The sequence below is a fragment of the Vicugna pacos genome, chromosome 9 (assembly GCF_048564905.1).
Source record: "Vicugna pacos chromosome 9, VicPac4, whole genome shotgun sequence".
NCBI lineage: Eukaryota > Metazoa > Chordata > Mammalia > Artiodactyla > Camelidae > Vicugna > Vicugna pacos.
Window position 1 is genome coordinate 27,649,758 of NC_132995.1, and position 14,517 is coordinate 27,664,274.

General features: G+C 43.0%; 1 protein-coding gene across 6 annotated transcripts in view; it reads right to left on the reverse strand.

Annotated features, from left to right (window-relative positions):
* BRD7 (bromodomain containing 7) overlaps nucleotides 1–9,256 on the reverse strand; it is a 53,201-nt gene extending 43,945 nt beyond the window's left edge. For 3 of the 6 annotated variants that reach the window (XM_072967344.1, XM_072967343.1, XM_072967345.1), the window contains exons 1-2: nucleotides 8,938–9,254; nucleotides 8,295–8,503 (exon numbers count right to left, since the gene is read on the reverse strand). In XM_072967344.1, the coding sequence (XP_072823445.1) occupies nucleotides 8,295–8,503; nucleotides 8,938–8,986 (258 nt within the window). In that variant the 5' untranslated portion in view covers nucleotides 8,987–9,254. Of the gene's footprint in view, nucleotides 1–8,294; nucleotides 8,504–8,937 lie in introns of all 6 variants that reach the window. The other 3 variants (XM_072967342.1, XM_072967346.1, XM_072967347.1) reach the window with 3 other exon arrangements.
* Nucleotides 9,257–14,517: the final 5,261 nt, after the last annotated feature.

The window sequence follows — 14,517 nt, forward strand, 5'->3', positions numbered from 1 at the left end:
AAACAAATCTTTGCTCATTTTATTAACATTATAACACACACTGTACTATGTTATAGACACATTTGCCTCTTTCACTAGAGTTCTTTGTAGGGAGGGGCCCATTACTTATTTAGCTCTGTACTTCCAGGCTCGATAATGCTTGATACATAATATTTGCAGAATTAATTCATCACAAGAGACAGCATGAAATAGGAACATGAAAGCATGAGAATTAGCAGCTGAAGCCCTACGTAATTAGTACTATCCTTCAGATTAGCCACTTTTGCAGAAGATACATATAGCTATACTAACATTTAAATAATGCTTCCAGTATGCAAAACAATTTCAGAACTTCACTTTAACAGCTGATTTTAGAATTTATTTGAAAAATCAGTTTTATTACTTTGAAGCTATACCTCATCTTTGGCCTTAGGCTGAAAACAGGATCTGCTGCCCAATTTAGCTCTTACCTCTATGCCTTCCCCTAGTTCTCCAAGGCAGAATGAAAAACACTTTCCTCTGGACTCCCAAAACACTTCATTCATATCACCATAGGGAGGTCCTGGGTTCAATACCCAGTATCTCCATTAAAAAAAATAAATAAATAAACCTAATTACACCTCCCCCTCCTCCAAAAAAGAATTTATAAGGCCATGAAGTTTATTTATCCTTTTCTGTCTGATTCCCCAGCCCACTCCGAGCTCCTGTAAAGCAGGAACTGTATGTTATTTACCTTCATCATTCGAGTCTAGTACATAATAGATTTCTGGTAAATATTTGTTGAATAAATAAACAAATAAATAATCTTATTAGAGGACCAACACTACTCTTATGCCCTTAGTTAAGAGTCCTTTCTTCTCTGGGAAGATCTTCTGTGATCAAGAGGACCACCTCAAGAGGGAATAGCAGAGGGGGAAAAAGGGGGAGGATTTTCTGCCAACCTGAATAATCCACAGCAGCTGAGATCATGTATGTAGCAGATTCATACAAAAGAAGTCAACGAATTGTATTATGACAGAATTCCATTTTGCTAAATGATTACAGTCATTCATTTCTCCTCCCTAGTTATAAGCTACCTCATTCTTTATGCCTCAGTTAACTCAGAAATAAAATGAGATACTAAAAGTATCTATACCATAAAGCTATTAAGTATTAAAACAGGAAACATAAAGAACTCAGAACAGTGCCTGGCATATGGGAAACACTCAAATGTTAGTTTTTATGAGTATGTATGCCCCTTGGGACCTGGTATAATGCTTTAATAAAACAGGTGCTTATTGGAATTTACTGTATATGAGTAAGTTTTAAATTTTCATTAAGTTTTACTTATACTAATTTGAAAATATATAACATTCCTATGTTCACTGAAGCATTAGTTACAACAGCCAAGATATGGAAACAACTTAAGTGCCTATCAATGAAAGAACGGGAAAAAAAAAGATGTGGTGTATATATATACAACAGAAAATTACTCAAAAAAAAAAAAAGATGAAATTTTGCCATTTGCAACAACGTGGATGAAAGATGAGGGTTTTATGCTAAGTGAAGTAAGTCAGATGGAGAAAGACAAACACTATGATTTCACGCATATCTGGAATATAAAAAACAAACAAAAAACAAAATAAATGAAGAAAACCAAACTAAAAAAACCCAAACGCATATACACAAAGAACATAGTGGTTACCAGAGGGGAAGGGGGATGGGGAGGGTGAAATGGGTAAAGGGAATCAACTGTATGTTGATGTATGGAAACTAAACTTTTGGTGGTGAGCTTGCTGTACTCTACACAAAAGAATATAGTGCTATAACACATGAAACTTACGTAATGTTATAAACCAATGTTGCTGCAATAAAAAATAAGACAAATTTTACTTAATCCCAGCATTATAAATAATATCCTATATAGGTTAATACTCATGACTTAAAAAAACCTGAAGCTGACTTGCAAAGCTGTGAAGACAGAATTTGGGTTAAGATTATGCTTTCCAGAAGAATAGGTTCGAGTTTCAATGAAAGAATTTAGAGCTCTCATCTGAGCGATTTCAATGAAAAGCCTTCTAAGTAGGTCTCCTTACACCCAGTGTCTACTCTCTTTAACATTTGCCAGATACTGTTAACATACTCACATTACTAAGGCTCAACTTTTTACCATTCTTGCACTCAGAAAGTTTCTGACTCCCCACAGCTTACATATCCAAGTTCAAATTCCCTACTCTGATATCTCAACTGCCTTTCAGATCTTATCTTATACTCCTCTTCATGTATTCTGTGCTTAAAAAAGAAAACTACTTTATGTCCCTCTATATACCCCCACATTTGCCCACCTTCATGCTACTGTTCTTAATTTTCTACTTGATGTACAAGCTTCCTTACTTCCAAATTTCTGTGCAGTAATGCAGCATTCTGTTCAGGCATCAGCTTCTCAAACCAGCATATAAATGAAAATTGGGTTGTCAGATTACCTTTGAGAAGTACCTGAAGTAGCCCATGAAGTGTAACATTCATGGCTTTATGTGTACAATCCTTTACGTTTAATGAAAAGAATATGAAAACAATATTTCTATTACACTACAATAATAGCTCAGAATATATAATTGACTCCATGTTGACTGTAATGAAACATCACTACACTCTGATTTCTAAAGACCAGCTCAAATGCTACTTCCTGAGCAAAGTCTTCTGTGATTCTCCCAGCTCTAAGGAATTTCAGGAGCCTCAGAACTAGAATCCTGCCTCTATTCGTGCACTGATTTTATTCTTCCATGTACTGTGAAGGGGGTAAGGGGATGGAGGTTGGTGTTCATTTTAACAACTCTTTTAGACTAATGACCTTTTAAGGGCAAGAGTTGAGTTCTCCTGGCACTGAATGTGTGACCTTGAGCCAGCTATTTAACTTGTTTGAGACTCAGTTTTCTCATATATAAAAGAGAAGAAAATACAATCCAGCAATTCAACTTTTGGATATATATCCAAAAGAATTAAAAAAAGGCTCTCAAAGAGATACTTGTACAATAATGTTCATAACAGCGTTATTTACAATAGCCAAAAGGTAGAAGCGAACCAAACATCCACTGATGAATGAATGGATAAACAAAATGAGATATATCCATACAGTGTAATATTATTCAGCCTTAAACAGGAAGGAAATTCCAACACATGCCATAACATGGATGAACCCTGAAGACATTATGTTAAGTGAAAGAAGCGAGTCACAGAAGGACAAATACTGTGTTGCTGTACTCCACTTATATGAGGTATCTAGAGCAGTCAAACTCAGAGACAGAAAGCAGAATGGTGGTTACCAGGGGCAGGGGGAAGAGGAAATGAGTTGTTGTTTCATGGGTATGAAAAAGTTCTAGAAATTGGTGGTACAACAATGTGCATACACTTAACAGTATTGAACTAGACACTAAAAATGATTAAGGTGGTAAATTTTACACTATGTGTATCTTACCGCAATTAAAAAAAAAAGAGAGAGAGATGGTAATACCATTCTCATAGGATTACGGCAAGGAGTAAGGTGAGATAACATACATAAAGCACTAAGCACAGAACCTAGCACGTAATACATGTTTCAGAAGCACCAGTCGGTATTTGTAATGAACAAATATGTAGCTTTTAGTAATCATAATAGGTGTGTGTGTATGTATATATATGGTTGTACCACTTTACTAAAAATGATTTTAGAAAACTCATGTAATTTTTATAAATCATGACTTTATCAGTATAATGGCCCACAAAGAATTTTACCTTGTGGACCTTAGCTTTATTTAACTGTCCTCTTGTGCCTAATTACTAGATCAAATGGTGTGAGCATTTTTTGTAAGTTTTATTTTATTTTTTACATAATGTGGAATGAATGACTTGAAAACCTAAGGCTGGATCTTTAGGAAAGGGTAATGTTATGTAGTAAGAGTTATGCCAGTAGGCAAATTCTTTGCCAACTGCTCAGCATTCAAATGTTTAAAAAAAAAAACAAAGAAAAAAAAAAAAGGGAAAACACACTCTCATAGGGGTGGTATCTCGATTACGGTCTGATTAAAAATAAAGCATGTTGTATTCTTAATGCTAAGACTGGTATTACATAACCAATGCTCTACAAGGAGAAACACAGATCTGTCTGTTTGGGGCATCTTAAACTAATATAATCAGAGCCTTCCTACTCAAAGGAAGAAAATCACTAAACTTTAAGACATCTTTGAACAATTTCAGGGTTCTGTGTTGTGTGCTTCCCCAAAATTTTATCTTCTTCTTACTTTCCTAAGTAACAGATTCCTGATTTTTATTAAGATCCAATACTACCATCCCCTTCCCCCAACTAAAAGACTCCCAGCCTCCCTACCAGCTAGGGTGCCTAAGTGATCAAGTTCTGGCTAATGAAATAGAAGCAGAAGTTATGAATGCCTTTTAGAAAAACACTTTAAAAGGGAAAGGGTATGCTTTATCTTTTTTGTGTGTGCCTTCCTCCTTCCCACTGCACAGAAGTGACAGAAGAGACACCAGTCCCTCAGAACCACATGTACTCCAGCCCCTTCTAGGCCCACAGGTGTCACACAGCTACTTTCCCCAAGAAGAGACCAAAGGCAACTGCTGTCTCTAAAACTCCCTGGAGACCCAGAGATAGTTCAGAGAGAAGTGTCCTTCTGAAGTCTCCCTAGCAAAGAAACTCCCCTTCCCTCACCCCCAGTCCAGCCTGGAAAAAAGGGATAACCCAAACAGCCTCTACTGAACCAATGACACCCCAGAAAACGTGGAAATGTCCCATGGTCCCTAGCCCTGAGTCCTGGAGAAGTGGGACCCTGGGCAAATTCATTTTACTTCTTTGAGTTTCCACTTTACCTTTTGTAAAATGGAAACCATCTACCTATCTGCCCTACTCTGCAGGATGTTATGTCCAAATGAAACTGTGGATACAAAAGCACCTGAATTTGCAATGAAATAAAAATATATAGATGGCTAATGATATTGAGAGCCAGGGTCAAGAAAGGGCAGAGAGGGAGACTTTCAGAACATATCTTAAAGATACCCTTATAAAAGTATACAGAGAAATACGAACAATGAGGTTCAATTCAGCATTATTTGTAACATATAAAAGTTACATAAAATAAAATACGGCACATCAATACAGCCAAATACAATGTAGTTAATAAAAAGATGAGACAACTGGTAAAACAAGAAATGAACAGTGTATCAGTTGGCATAATGGTAGTTACTGCCAGAACTAAAACCAGAAGTGGTTAGAAGGGGTTACTTCAACTTCCAGTTAAACGAGATGATGGCAGGAACAAAGAGCTCAGAAGAGACAACAGTGGATGAAAGATGTCAATACACCTGGGAGATGAAAGGCAAGTGAAGGAGTCTGCAGATCAAAGAAAGCAAGATACCTCCTGGCCAAGGAGGTAGACATCCCTGAGAAAAGTTCAAACCCCAGAAACCTGGAAAAGCTCAGAACCTGGAGATGTAAGGAAGCAGAAAATCTCCAAATCTGGACACCAGTCAGAAGTGGGGAGAGATGCTGGACTGTGAGCAGAGCACTGGATAGGAAGACCTTCAGCCTCCTTTCCTTGGTTGGCTCCCAAAATACCAGCAGCCAGGTAAGATCCTTCTTGCAAGAGGAATCTCTCTCTGGAGAGACCAAAGAGCCCTGAGAAAATATCTACAGGGTCCAGATATTTAGTGGTTCCCCACCAAAATGATCAGGTCTCTGTTTAGTGACGCTACAGTGAAGTCCATCAGTGGACAAACACTATCTAGGCACAAAGCATAAAATCAACCTTTTCATACTACACATTTAAATATAAACAGATTACAAAGGCTCAACACCTAACTGAATGATGCTTTTAATACAAAAGGAGGAGACCAAATAAATAACTGAAAAACTTGAGGGGAAATAGAGACAATGCAAGGAGCAAAAGAAAACTTAAAAACGGCAAAAAAATGCATCAACTAATATCCTCAGAGAAATAAAAGATACTGCATATACAAACAAGAACAGGATGCTATTTAAACAACAGCAATTAGAGAACATGGAAAAGTTCTTGGAAATTCAAAGTACAAGATCTGAAATAAAATTCAATAGCAGAGTCAGAAGACAAAGTTTAAGAACTCTCCTTGAAAGAAGAATACAAGAAAAAAATAGGAAAAAGAGGAGGAAAAAACTTAAGAAAATCAGAGGATGAGACCAGGAATCCAACATCTAAATGGCAGGGGTTCTAGCAAGAAAGAAAAGACAGAACGGAGAGAGGGAAACTATCACAGAAATATTTCAAGCAAACATCTCAGAGCTGAAGGCAAGATTATTCATTGTGCACCAGAGCAATGAAGATAAAGGGGAAGATCCTAAAAGTTTCAAGAGAGCACATGCTGGTCACACGCAAAGGACTAAGAACCAGAATGGCAACAGAGCTCTCAATAGCAAATCTGGAAGCCAGAAGATAACAGAGCAATGCTTTCAAAACTCTAGGACAAAGTAATTTCCAAACTGGAATGCCATGCTGAGTCAAACAACCAATCTATATGAGGAGACTACATGAGAGAAGAATAAAGATTTTCAAACATGTAAGAACTTACAAAAATCTACCTCCAATGGTTGCTTTTTTACGAAGTTTGTAGAATTAAGACTTCACCAGAAAAAGGGAGTAAATCAAGAAGAGATGGGATCCAGGAAGCAGGCAAAGAGTCCGAAGAGGTCTACAGAATAACTGACCCAGACTAGAGCAGGAGGGGACAGAGGGCTGCAAGATGGATGTCTCAAAAAAAGGGGAAATGTCCAACCATGTGAAAAACAGAAATCAGATGGGTTTTACAAATCTGTTACAGTTTGGGAAGAATTAGTACACGATAACCAAACAAATGAAAGCAATTAACCAACTGGTCAAGATCAGATCTGTATTTGTAAATTACACTTGTTTCCAATGAACAATAATTAAAAATAAATAATGAATATTGATTTAACAAAGAACTGTGATGTCTCTACACTGGGAGAATGTAGGAAGGGAAACTGGGGGCGTGGAGCAATACAAGAATGCTAATTTGAATTCTCCTCTTCTGTAACATGATGTCGGTAAAAGATGTAAACTGATAAATCAGAAAATAGCAAAATAAACCTACATTTAGAAATGGAAGTAAACATCCAAAGAAAAAACTAAAAAGTTTGGGAAGTAAAACTTTAGGATGGAGCAGGAGACTGCTTTTATATTACTCTTGACTTTTTAAAGCCATGGTCACAAATTACTACTAATAAATAATAATTTAAAAAAAACCTGATTACCTCTAGAAGGGGAGATTAAATGAGGTACTGGAGTGAGGAACTTTTTTCCCCTCCATTTTATTCATTTCTGTATTACTTGAATTTCTTTTAAAAAATCATATGTGGCTTTTACATTTAGAAAAAAGACACATTAGACAATTCGAGAGACTGTCAGTCTACAGAAAGGCAATAAACATTGGGGCAGAAAGGCATAGTTAAGAAATTTCAAAGAGAGACTCTCTAAAATTTAGTGATTTACCAATGTGTTTAATCACATGGATTAGAACACTTCTCCTATATATATAAATACAGAAAAATTGTAATACTAAACCTATGGAAATCTACCTTCAAGAGCCAGTAACTGATTTAGTAAGTCACTTAGTGACAGGTTAAATTTGGGAAGTGCAGAAGTCTAGGACAATTCCAGGTATGTATGTGATCATCCTTGGAAGGTAAGTTAACTATTTATACTATTTTACCCAGTCTACAGAGCTGTCAACTTTTTTTCTTTTCTTTTTTTTCCTATTAGCTGCAAATGGTTCAGATAATGCTTATTTTTATTACTGGTGTCATATCCCCTAAAGGTCTCTGATCAAATTTCTTCTTCAATACACTCAAACTTTTTTTTAGAAGATGAAAGTTGTTCATTATGTATTTGGCATTAGAATATTTATTTCAGAACAAAATTTGAACCCCGGTACATCATATTCACTTTTGAAATGGCTGTTTTCCACAACCTCAAATATTGAGGCTTTCTCGAGCATGACTTTTTACCTTTCCTTAGATGGAAAAACCACTCTTTAAGGCAGCTCCTGAAAATAGGGAACTTGCAGCTCACTCACCTGATGTGTGACTACAACTAAGAGTACAATTAAATAAAGAGTTGTTGAAACGCATAGATGATTCGTGTTTCTATTCCACCCTGCTCCTCCTCAAAACCAGTTCGATTCTACAGGCGTTTCAGCATCTCACTAGACACAAACATTATTAAATGAGGTTGGCAGCGGGAGGCTGCAAGGCTCTGAAAGTGGTACCACCAGCAAAGCTGAAGCAATGCAACATTTACCTTTACTCGTCTCCGTTTTCTCCCCTTTTCTTCACCTGGAACCTGCTTCTCTCCTTTCTTTCTCTTTTTCCGCTTTCTGTCCTTGTGTTTGTCATGATCGTTTTTGTCTTCGAAAAGGCTGGAGTCGTGCCCGGAGCTGCCCGTGGAGAGCTCGGTGACTTCGTTCCCTCCCACTTTGAGGACCAGCTTCAAGGGCTTCTCTACATACTCTTAAAAAGAAGGAACGGGCCTCGATTAAAGGAGGGCCTCGCTGGGCAGTATCCACAATGCAGAGGGACCCCTGGGTGGAGAGAAGGAGGCGCCCAGGAAGAGGCGGCCGGGGGCACGCCGTGGGCGCCCCGCGAAGCACCTGTTGAATGACGGACACTCGCCAAGTGAGCGCTCCGAACGCTGCCGGGCCCCTCGGGGCCGTCTCACCTCCCAACAGGAGACCCGCCTGGGCCTGGGGTCCGGGTTCTAATGCCGCCCCCGCCTGGGGTCTGCGGGGCTCAGGAGGGCCGCTCCGCCTTCGCGGGTCCGGGCCTGCCCGCGGGAGGTACACCCCCGGCCCACCTCGGAGGCTCGAGGGTCGCCTCGAAGGCACGAAAGCTCCACCGAGCCGCCGAGGGCCCGCCGCCCTCCCCCACCGCGGCCCACTCCTCACCCTCGTAGAGGTGTTTGTCCGACTTGTGCTTCTTGTGCTTCTTGCCCATGTCCGACCGGGCCCCGGTGCCCGCCCCCCGCGCCAGGCCCAGGCCGTGCGGCGCCGCTTCCGGTCCGGGCCAGGCGAGCGGAGGGCGGGAGCGGGGCCCGCGAGACCCCGCGCCGCGAGGCAGGGGGGCGGCGTGCGCCGAGCGGCGCGAGGCTCCTCACGAGAAGACAGCGCGCGCGAGACCTGGCCGGAGCCCGAGAGCGGCGGCGGGTCAGCGAGCGGCTGGCGCGGAGGCGGGAGAGAGGGCCCGCCGCGCGCACAGGGGGACGCCGGCTGCACTTGGCGGCCCCTGGCGGCTGGGGGTGGCCCTTCAGCCTGGTGCCGGCCTTTCAGCCTGGTGCCCGGGGGCGGAATCCAGGCTGGGGGCGGGTCCGGGGCGGGTCCGGGGCGGGGCCCACCGCTCTGAAACTCCGTGTTTCTTCTCTCCCTCCCTTCTTCTTCTCTCTCCCTCTTCCTTTTCTCTCTTGATTCCTTCTCTCCCTCCTTCCTCTGCTCTCCCTGTTTTCCCTTCTTCCTTTTTGTTTTCTTTTTTACCACCCTTCCTCTTCTCCCGCCTCCTCCGTTCTATACCACTTTCCCTAGCTTCTATCTTCCCTTCAACAATATTTGTTGACTCCTGTACCGGATGCCGGATCCAGCAAACCTAGCACGTGACTAGGACTGGAGATGCAGTGGATTGTTTTAGTTTTATGCTTCTCCATATTGTTTGAAAAATATCTCATGTGTATGTGAAATTTTTTTGAAATTAAAGATAAATTTTAGAAATTAAATAGAAAAAATGATGCAAATGTATTGATCTACATCAAATGGCGGTCCAGACTTAGACTGCGGCTCTGTAAATGGATGTCCACTGCTCAACTCTATTTTTAGCCCTTCTTCTCATTCACTCTTACCCTTAGATGCTGAGCCCAACTGGTGAGATTAGTTATTCACATTTCTGTTAATTAGCATTTACCCAAATGAAATGTTAAGATGTATTTAATAAAGCACATCCAGGGATGTTGGCTGCAGGCAGAATGAATAATGTCAATATTTTTCTACATGATAACCTTGTAACATACGAAGTGCAGATATATTCTTATTCCCATTTTACAGATGAGGAAATGGATGCAATGTAGAAGTGAAGTAAGTTGCCAGTTAGTGGTAGAGCCAGGTTTCAAATCCAGGTTTTCTGAATCTGAATTACAAGCTCTTTTTACTTGTACACATGATGAAGGATGTCTTAATTGTCTCTACTTTAGACTTACAGTGCCCTGTGTATTTTCAGATAAACCCATAATCATAGCCTGCTCTCAGAAAAGGAACTGACATTAGTCATTTATAAGTAAGAGTTTAGACCTCTGAATCACTTCTCCTAGGAAGATTTATAGCTTAACTTGAACTCCAGTGGTGAAATGGTAGACTTGTAATTCAAGGGCCCTATGGTTGGCAAATGACAGAAACCCAGTTTGAATTATTTTAAGTAAATAAAAAGATTTATTGATTCACAAGCCCAGGAAGGGTAGGAGGAGAGCTTACCTGAAGAAAGATGGGACCCAGAGATTTGATGCTGCAAGTTCTCGCTCTCTCTTTCTTTGTCTCCTCCCTGTGTATGTTGGACTCCATTTTTTTCCTTATATGACTGAAAACACAGTTACAGGCAGCTGCTTCCAGACCAATTGGGAAAAGGGTCTCTTCCCTGTCAGCTTCGCTCAGGAAAAAATTCCAGGTAAGGGCTCTGATTGGCTTGGCTTGGGTCACATGTTTTATGGGCAAGGGAATGGGAGATTGGTCCAGCTTGGATACCAAGTCCACCTCTATGGCCAAGACAAGTTTGAGTCTGTGACTGGCAGTCCCCTGCAGACCCCAGGGGTTAGCCCAGGAAGATGAGGTTCCTCTGTGGAGGGAAGCTGCTTTTTCATGAAGGTTAAAATTTTGTGTTTATTACCTTCCTGTAACAAGGTCTCTGGCATCTGTGAGGTGGAGGTCAGAATGGAGGAAGAAGGGTTGTGCTGGAGAAGGGAACCTCGGTTGCTCTGAAATCAAGCCACCAATGTACCCTAAATATAGGGCAAAACTTGGTTTCCACTTTTCAACTTTTAAGGTTGCTACCACTCTTTTTGCTTTAAGGAGACCTGCTATGCCAACTACTCCCATGCGTCTGGCCGCTACTGCAGACGGGGTCTTGCCTCACTCCACGCTGAACCTGTGAGTTTTCCTGACTTCTCCCCTTCACCCAGCATGCTCCCTCAGGGCAGGGTCTGGTCTGGAGAAGCACAGTACCTTAGTGTCCACAGCACCCAGTACAGTGACCACCACTCTGCAAATGCCTCTCAGAACTAGCTGTGTGTGTGTGTGTGTGTGTGTGTGTGTACGTACCTCTCTCTTCCCTCTGACCACCCTGTGATGGAGGAAAAGGCTCTGGTTAACTTATTTACATTAGAGAGTTAGTAACTTTTCCTCCCTCCTCAGCAGAGATCTTACCTAAATCCCAAAGTATTCACAGTAGTGCAAAATGAGTAAAAACGTGAAGCAGAAATTAACTCATGGAAAAAAGTTCCTGGGAGATAGAAACCCCAACTCATCTTTTTTTTATTCCCAGCTCCAGGACAGTGCCTGGCACATTAAAAATACCAAAAAATTGTAGCTAAACTGAACCATTTCAGAGTCAGACCCTAAAATGACCCCTAAAGATTTCTGCCTCCTGGTAGACATGTCCTCCAGTTGAGTGTGGACTTGCATAGAGACTTCTAACCATAGTATATAGCAAAGATGATGAGATGTCATTTCTGTGATCCAGTCCCAGAAGACTGTGGCTTCCATCTTGCTACCCAACTCTGTTGTCTTCTTGGCTTGCATGCTTCGATGAAGCAAGTTGCCATGTTGGAGAGGCTCATGTGCAAGGAACTGAGGGCAACCTCTAGCCAACACCCAGTAAGAACTGAGGCTGTCGGTCTAGCATCCCTTGAGCCATTAGCCTTGCCAACAACCACCTGAGCTTCAAAGTGAACCCCTCCTCAGCAAAGCATTCGGATGAGACCTCAGCCCTGGCTCACACCTTGATTGCAGCCATTGAGAGCCCCCGAAGCAGAAGACCCAAGTAAGCTATGCTCAGACTCGTTACTCACAGAAACTGTGAGATAATAAGTGTATGTTTACTTAAACCACTAAAGTTTAGAGTAATTTATTCCATGGCAATAGATAGCTTATGCAAATATCATCCCAGACAGGGAAACTTTCTGAGCCTGACACGTATCTCAATAAGAAGGACAGAAACTGAGCAATTGCCTGTGCAGGGTACTTAGCTGGAGTGTTTCCTATGCTGTCCATCCCTTTATCTTATTCTAGCTGGGTAAGAAGGGTACTTTTGTCCCCATCTCACAGGTGAGGAAACTGAAGCCTGGAGAAGTCAGATCATTTACCCCAAGTCACAGCTTACCTGTCTGGGATCTGAATCCACATCTGCCTACCTCCAAAACCCACATTCTAACCATTAGGCCATACTGCTCTTCAAAAGGAGGGCCAGACAATTTCCAAAGTCCCTTCCTGCCTGTTTGGAGTAGCGCTAGATGAAAACAGATTCCAGAAGAGGCTCCATATGCTCACGTAAACGTGTAAGAAAGGATATTTGTGCATGGAAAAGGGATCAGAAAATAAGTTAAAGGATGGAAATTGTTATTTTCTGTTTATGGACTAAGGAGAACCTGACCATAAAAGATGACTGCTCAACTGGATGGAACAGCTCTGTAACAGCAGAACTTCAGGTTTTGTGATACCTGGGTAGGAGGATGATTCCCATCTGGGCTGTGAGGGGAGACTTCTTGGCAGCAGCCAGTCACCCCCTCATAAGGAAAGGGAGCCTTATTGGTTGGAGAAGAAGAGGACAATCTTGGGAGAGGGCAAGGCTCGCTCTACCTTGCTTGGTCCTCTCCAGTACCTTCCTACATCTGCGGGCCCCTGGCACTTCCTTTGCAGCCTGGTTTGCTGCAGCTCTGTCATGGCGGCAGGATGAGTGCCTTCTCTTTCCAAGGTGGATTGGCCTGACACATTTCACCACATCCCTAGAACACAGCCTTGAAGCTTTGGGGAGAAATAGCTACTATGACACCTGGGGAGCATCTGCTCAGACCCTTCCTCGGTGTCTTCCCTGCAACACCCAGAGGAGGATGTAGCGGGTCCATGTGACAGAGGCTGGGTCTGTGGCATCATCAGGACCAGACAGGAGCCACCTATGTTACACAGCTAGTGGGTGGGAGTCTGAATGGGAACCCAGGCCTCCCAACCCCCTGACCAAGGCACCCCTGCAGCTCTGGAGAGGAACAGACTGGCTCAAGTCTCGGGTTTGTATTTACCACTTTGTGACCTTGGGCACATCATGTCACCACTCTGACCCTCAGGCTCCTCCTCTGGAACAAGGGCAAGGGAATCAGGCCACTGCTTCAAAGGGTGTTTATAAGGCCAAAGAAGATAATGTGGTCAAAATGTCGAGAGTAAGACCTGGTATAGCATAAGTGCTCAATAGATGTCAGCTGCTAATATTAATTTTAAAGTAGTTTATAAGCTTTTAAAAGCATGATCCAGATAAGTCACTCCCCTGCTCAAACTGTCTCATGGCTCCCCATCTCACTCAGAGTCAAAGCCAAACCCTTACTTTGGCTTCAGGGCCTGATCTGGCCCCATTATCTCCCCAGCCTAGCTTCCTCCCCCCGTCACTGTGGCCCAGCCGCCCGGCCTCCTCACTTGTCTGACACAGCAGGCCTGCTTCTGCCTAGGACCTCAGACTCTGCTCTTCCCTGTGCCTAGAACATGTTCCCCTCAGCTTCTGGCCTGGCTCCTCGTCATCCTGGTCTCCAGGGTGACTGTGTCATAGAAGCTTCCGGAACAGAGACTCACAGCAGCACTTCTGACTCCTCATCCCGGCATGGCTTTGCTTCTTTTTGTGGAGTTATATCTCTGTTCCCCGTCTGTGTGAGTGTTCGCTCTCTCTCCCTGCAGGACTCCCAGCTCCTTGAGGACAGGGACCGTCTGTCCCACTCACGCTGTTTCCCCTCGCACCGAGCACAGTGCCAGGCCCAGCGCGGGCCCTCAAGAAATATTTATGGGATGCATGAAGGAATAATTCTTACTGTTTTGTGATGATTCCCTCCCACCCTCCTCCCCTGAGGGTCTTTTTGACTGGGGACAGGAGGTAACTGGTGGCCTCTGGGAGAGACTGAGGAGGAGGCGGAGGAGAGAGGCACTGAGGAAGGCTGGCCACTGGGGGGTGTGGCATTCCCAGGAAATGGCCTCTGCCCAGCTCTCTCAGGCCCAGGCCTCTCTGCAGTTGCCCAGGGGGCCTGAGGCCGGGGCAGGCCAGGCCCTTAGCAGACTCATTACCCTGAAGTGGGCCAGGCTCTCACCACAGCTGGGCCTTCAGACCTCGGTGTTTCTATGGAGAGGGTGCTCTGGGACACAGCTGATGTCCTGGACACCTGACCTTGGGGTAGAGTGTGGCCTTCCTTGGTTGGGGGAATTCTGGGGAACTTATGGGACCCTTTAGAGGAACCCCTTTAT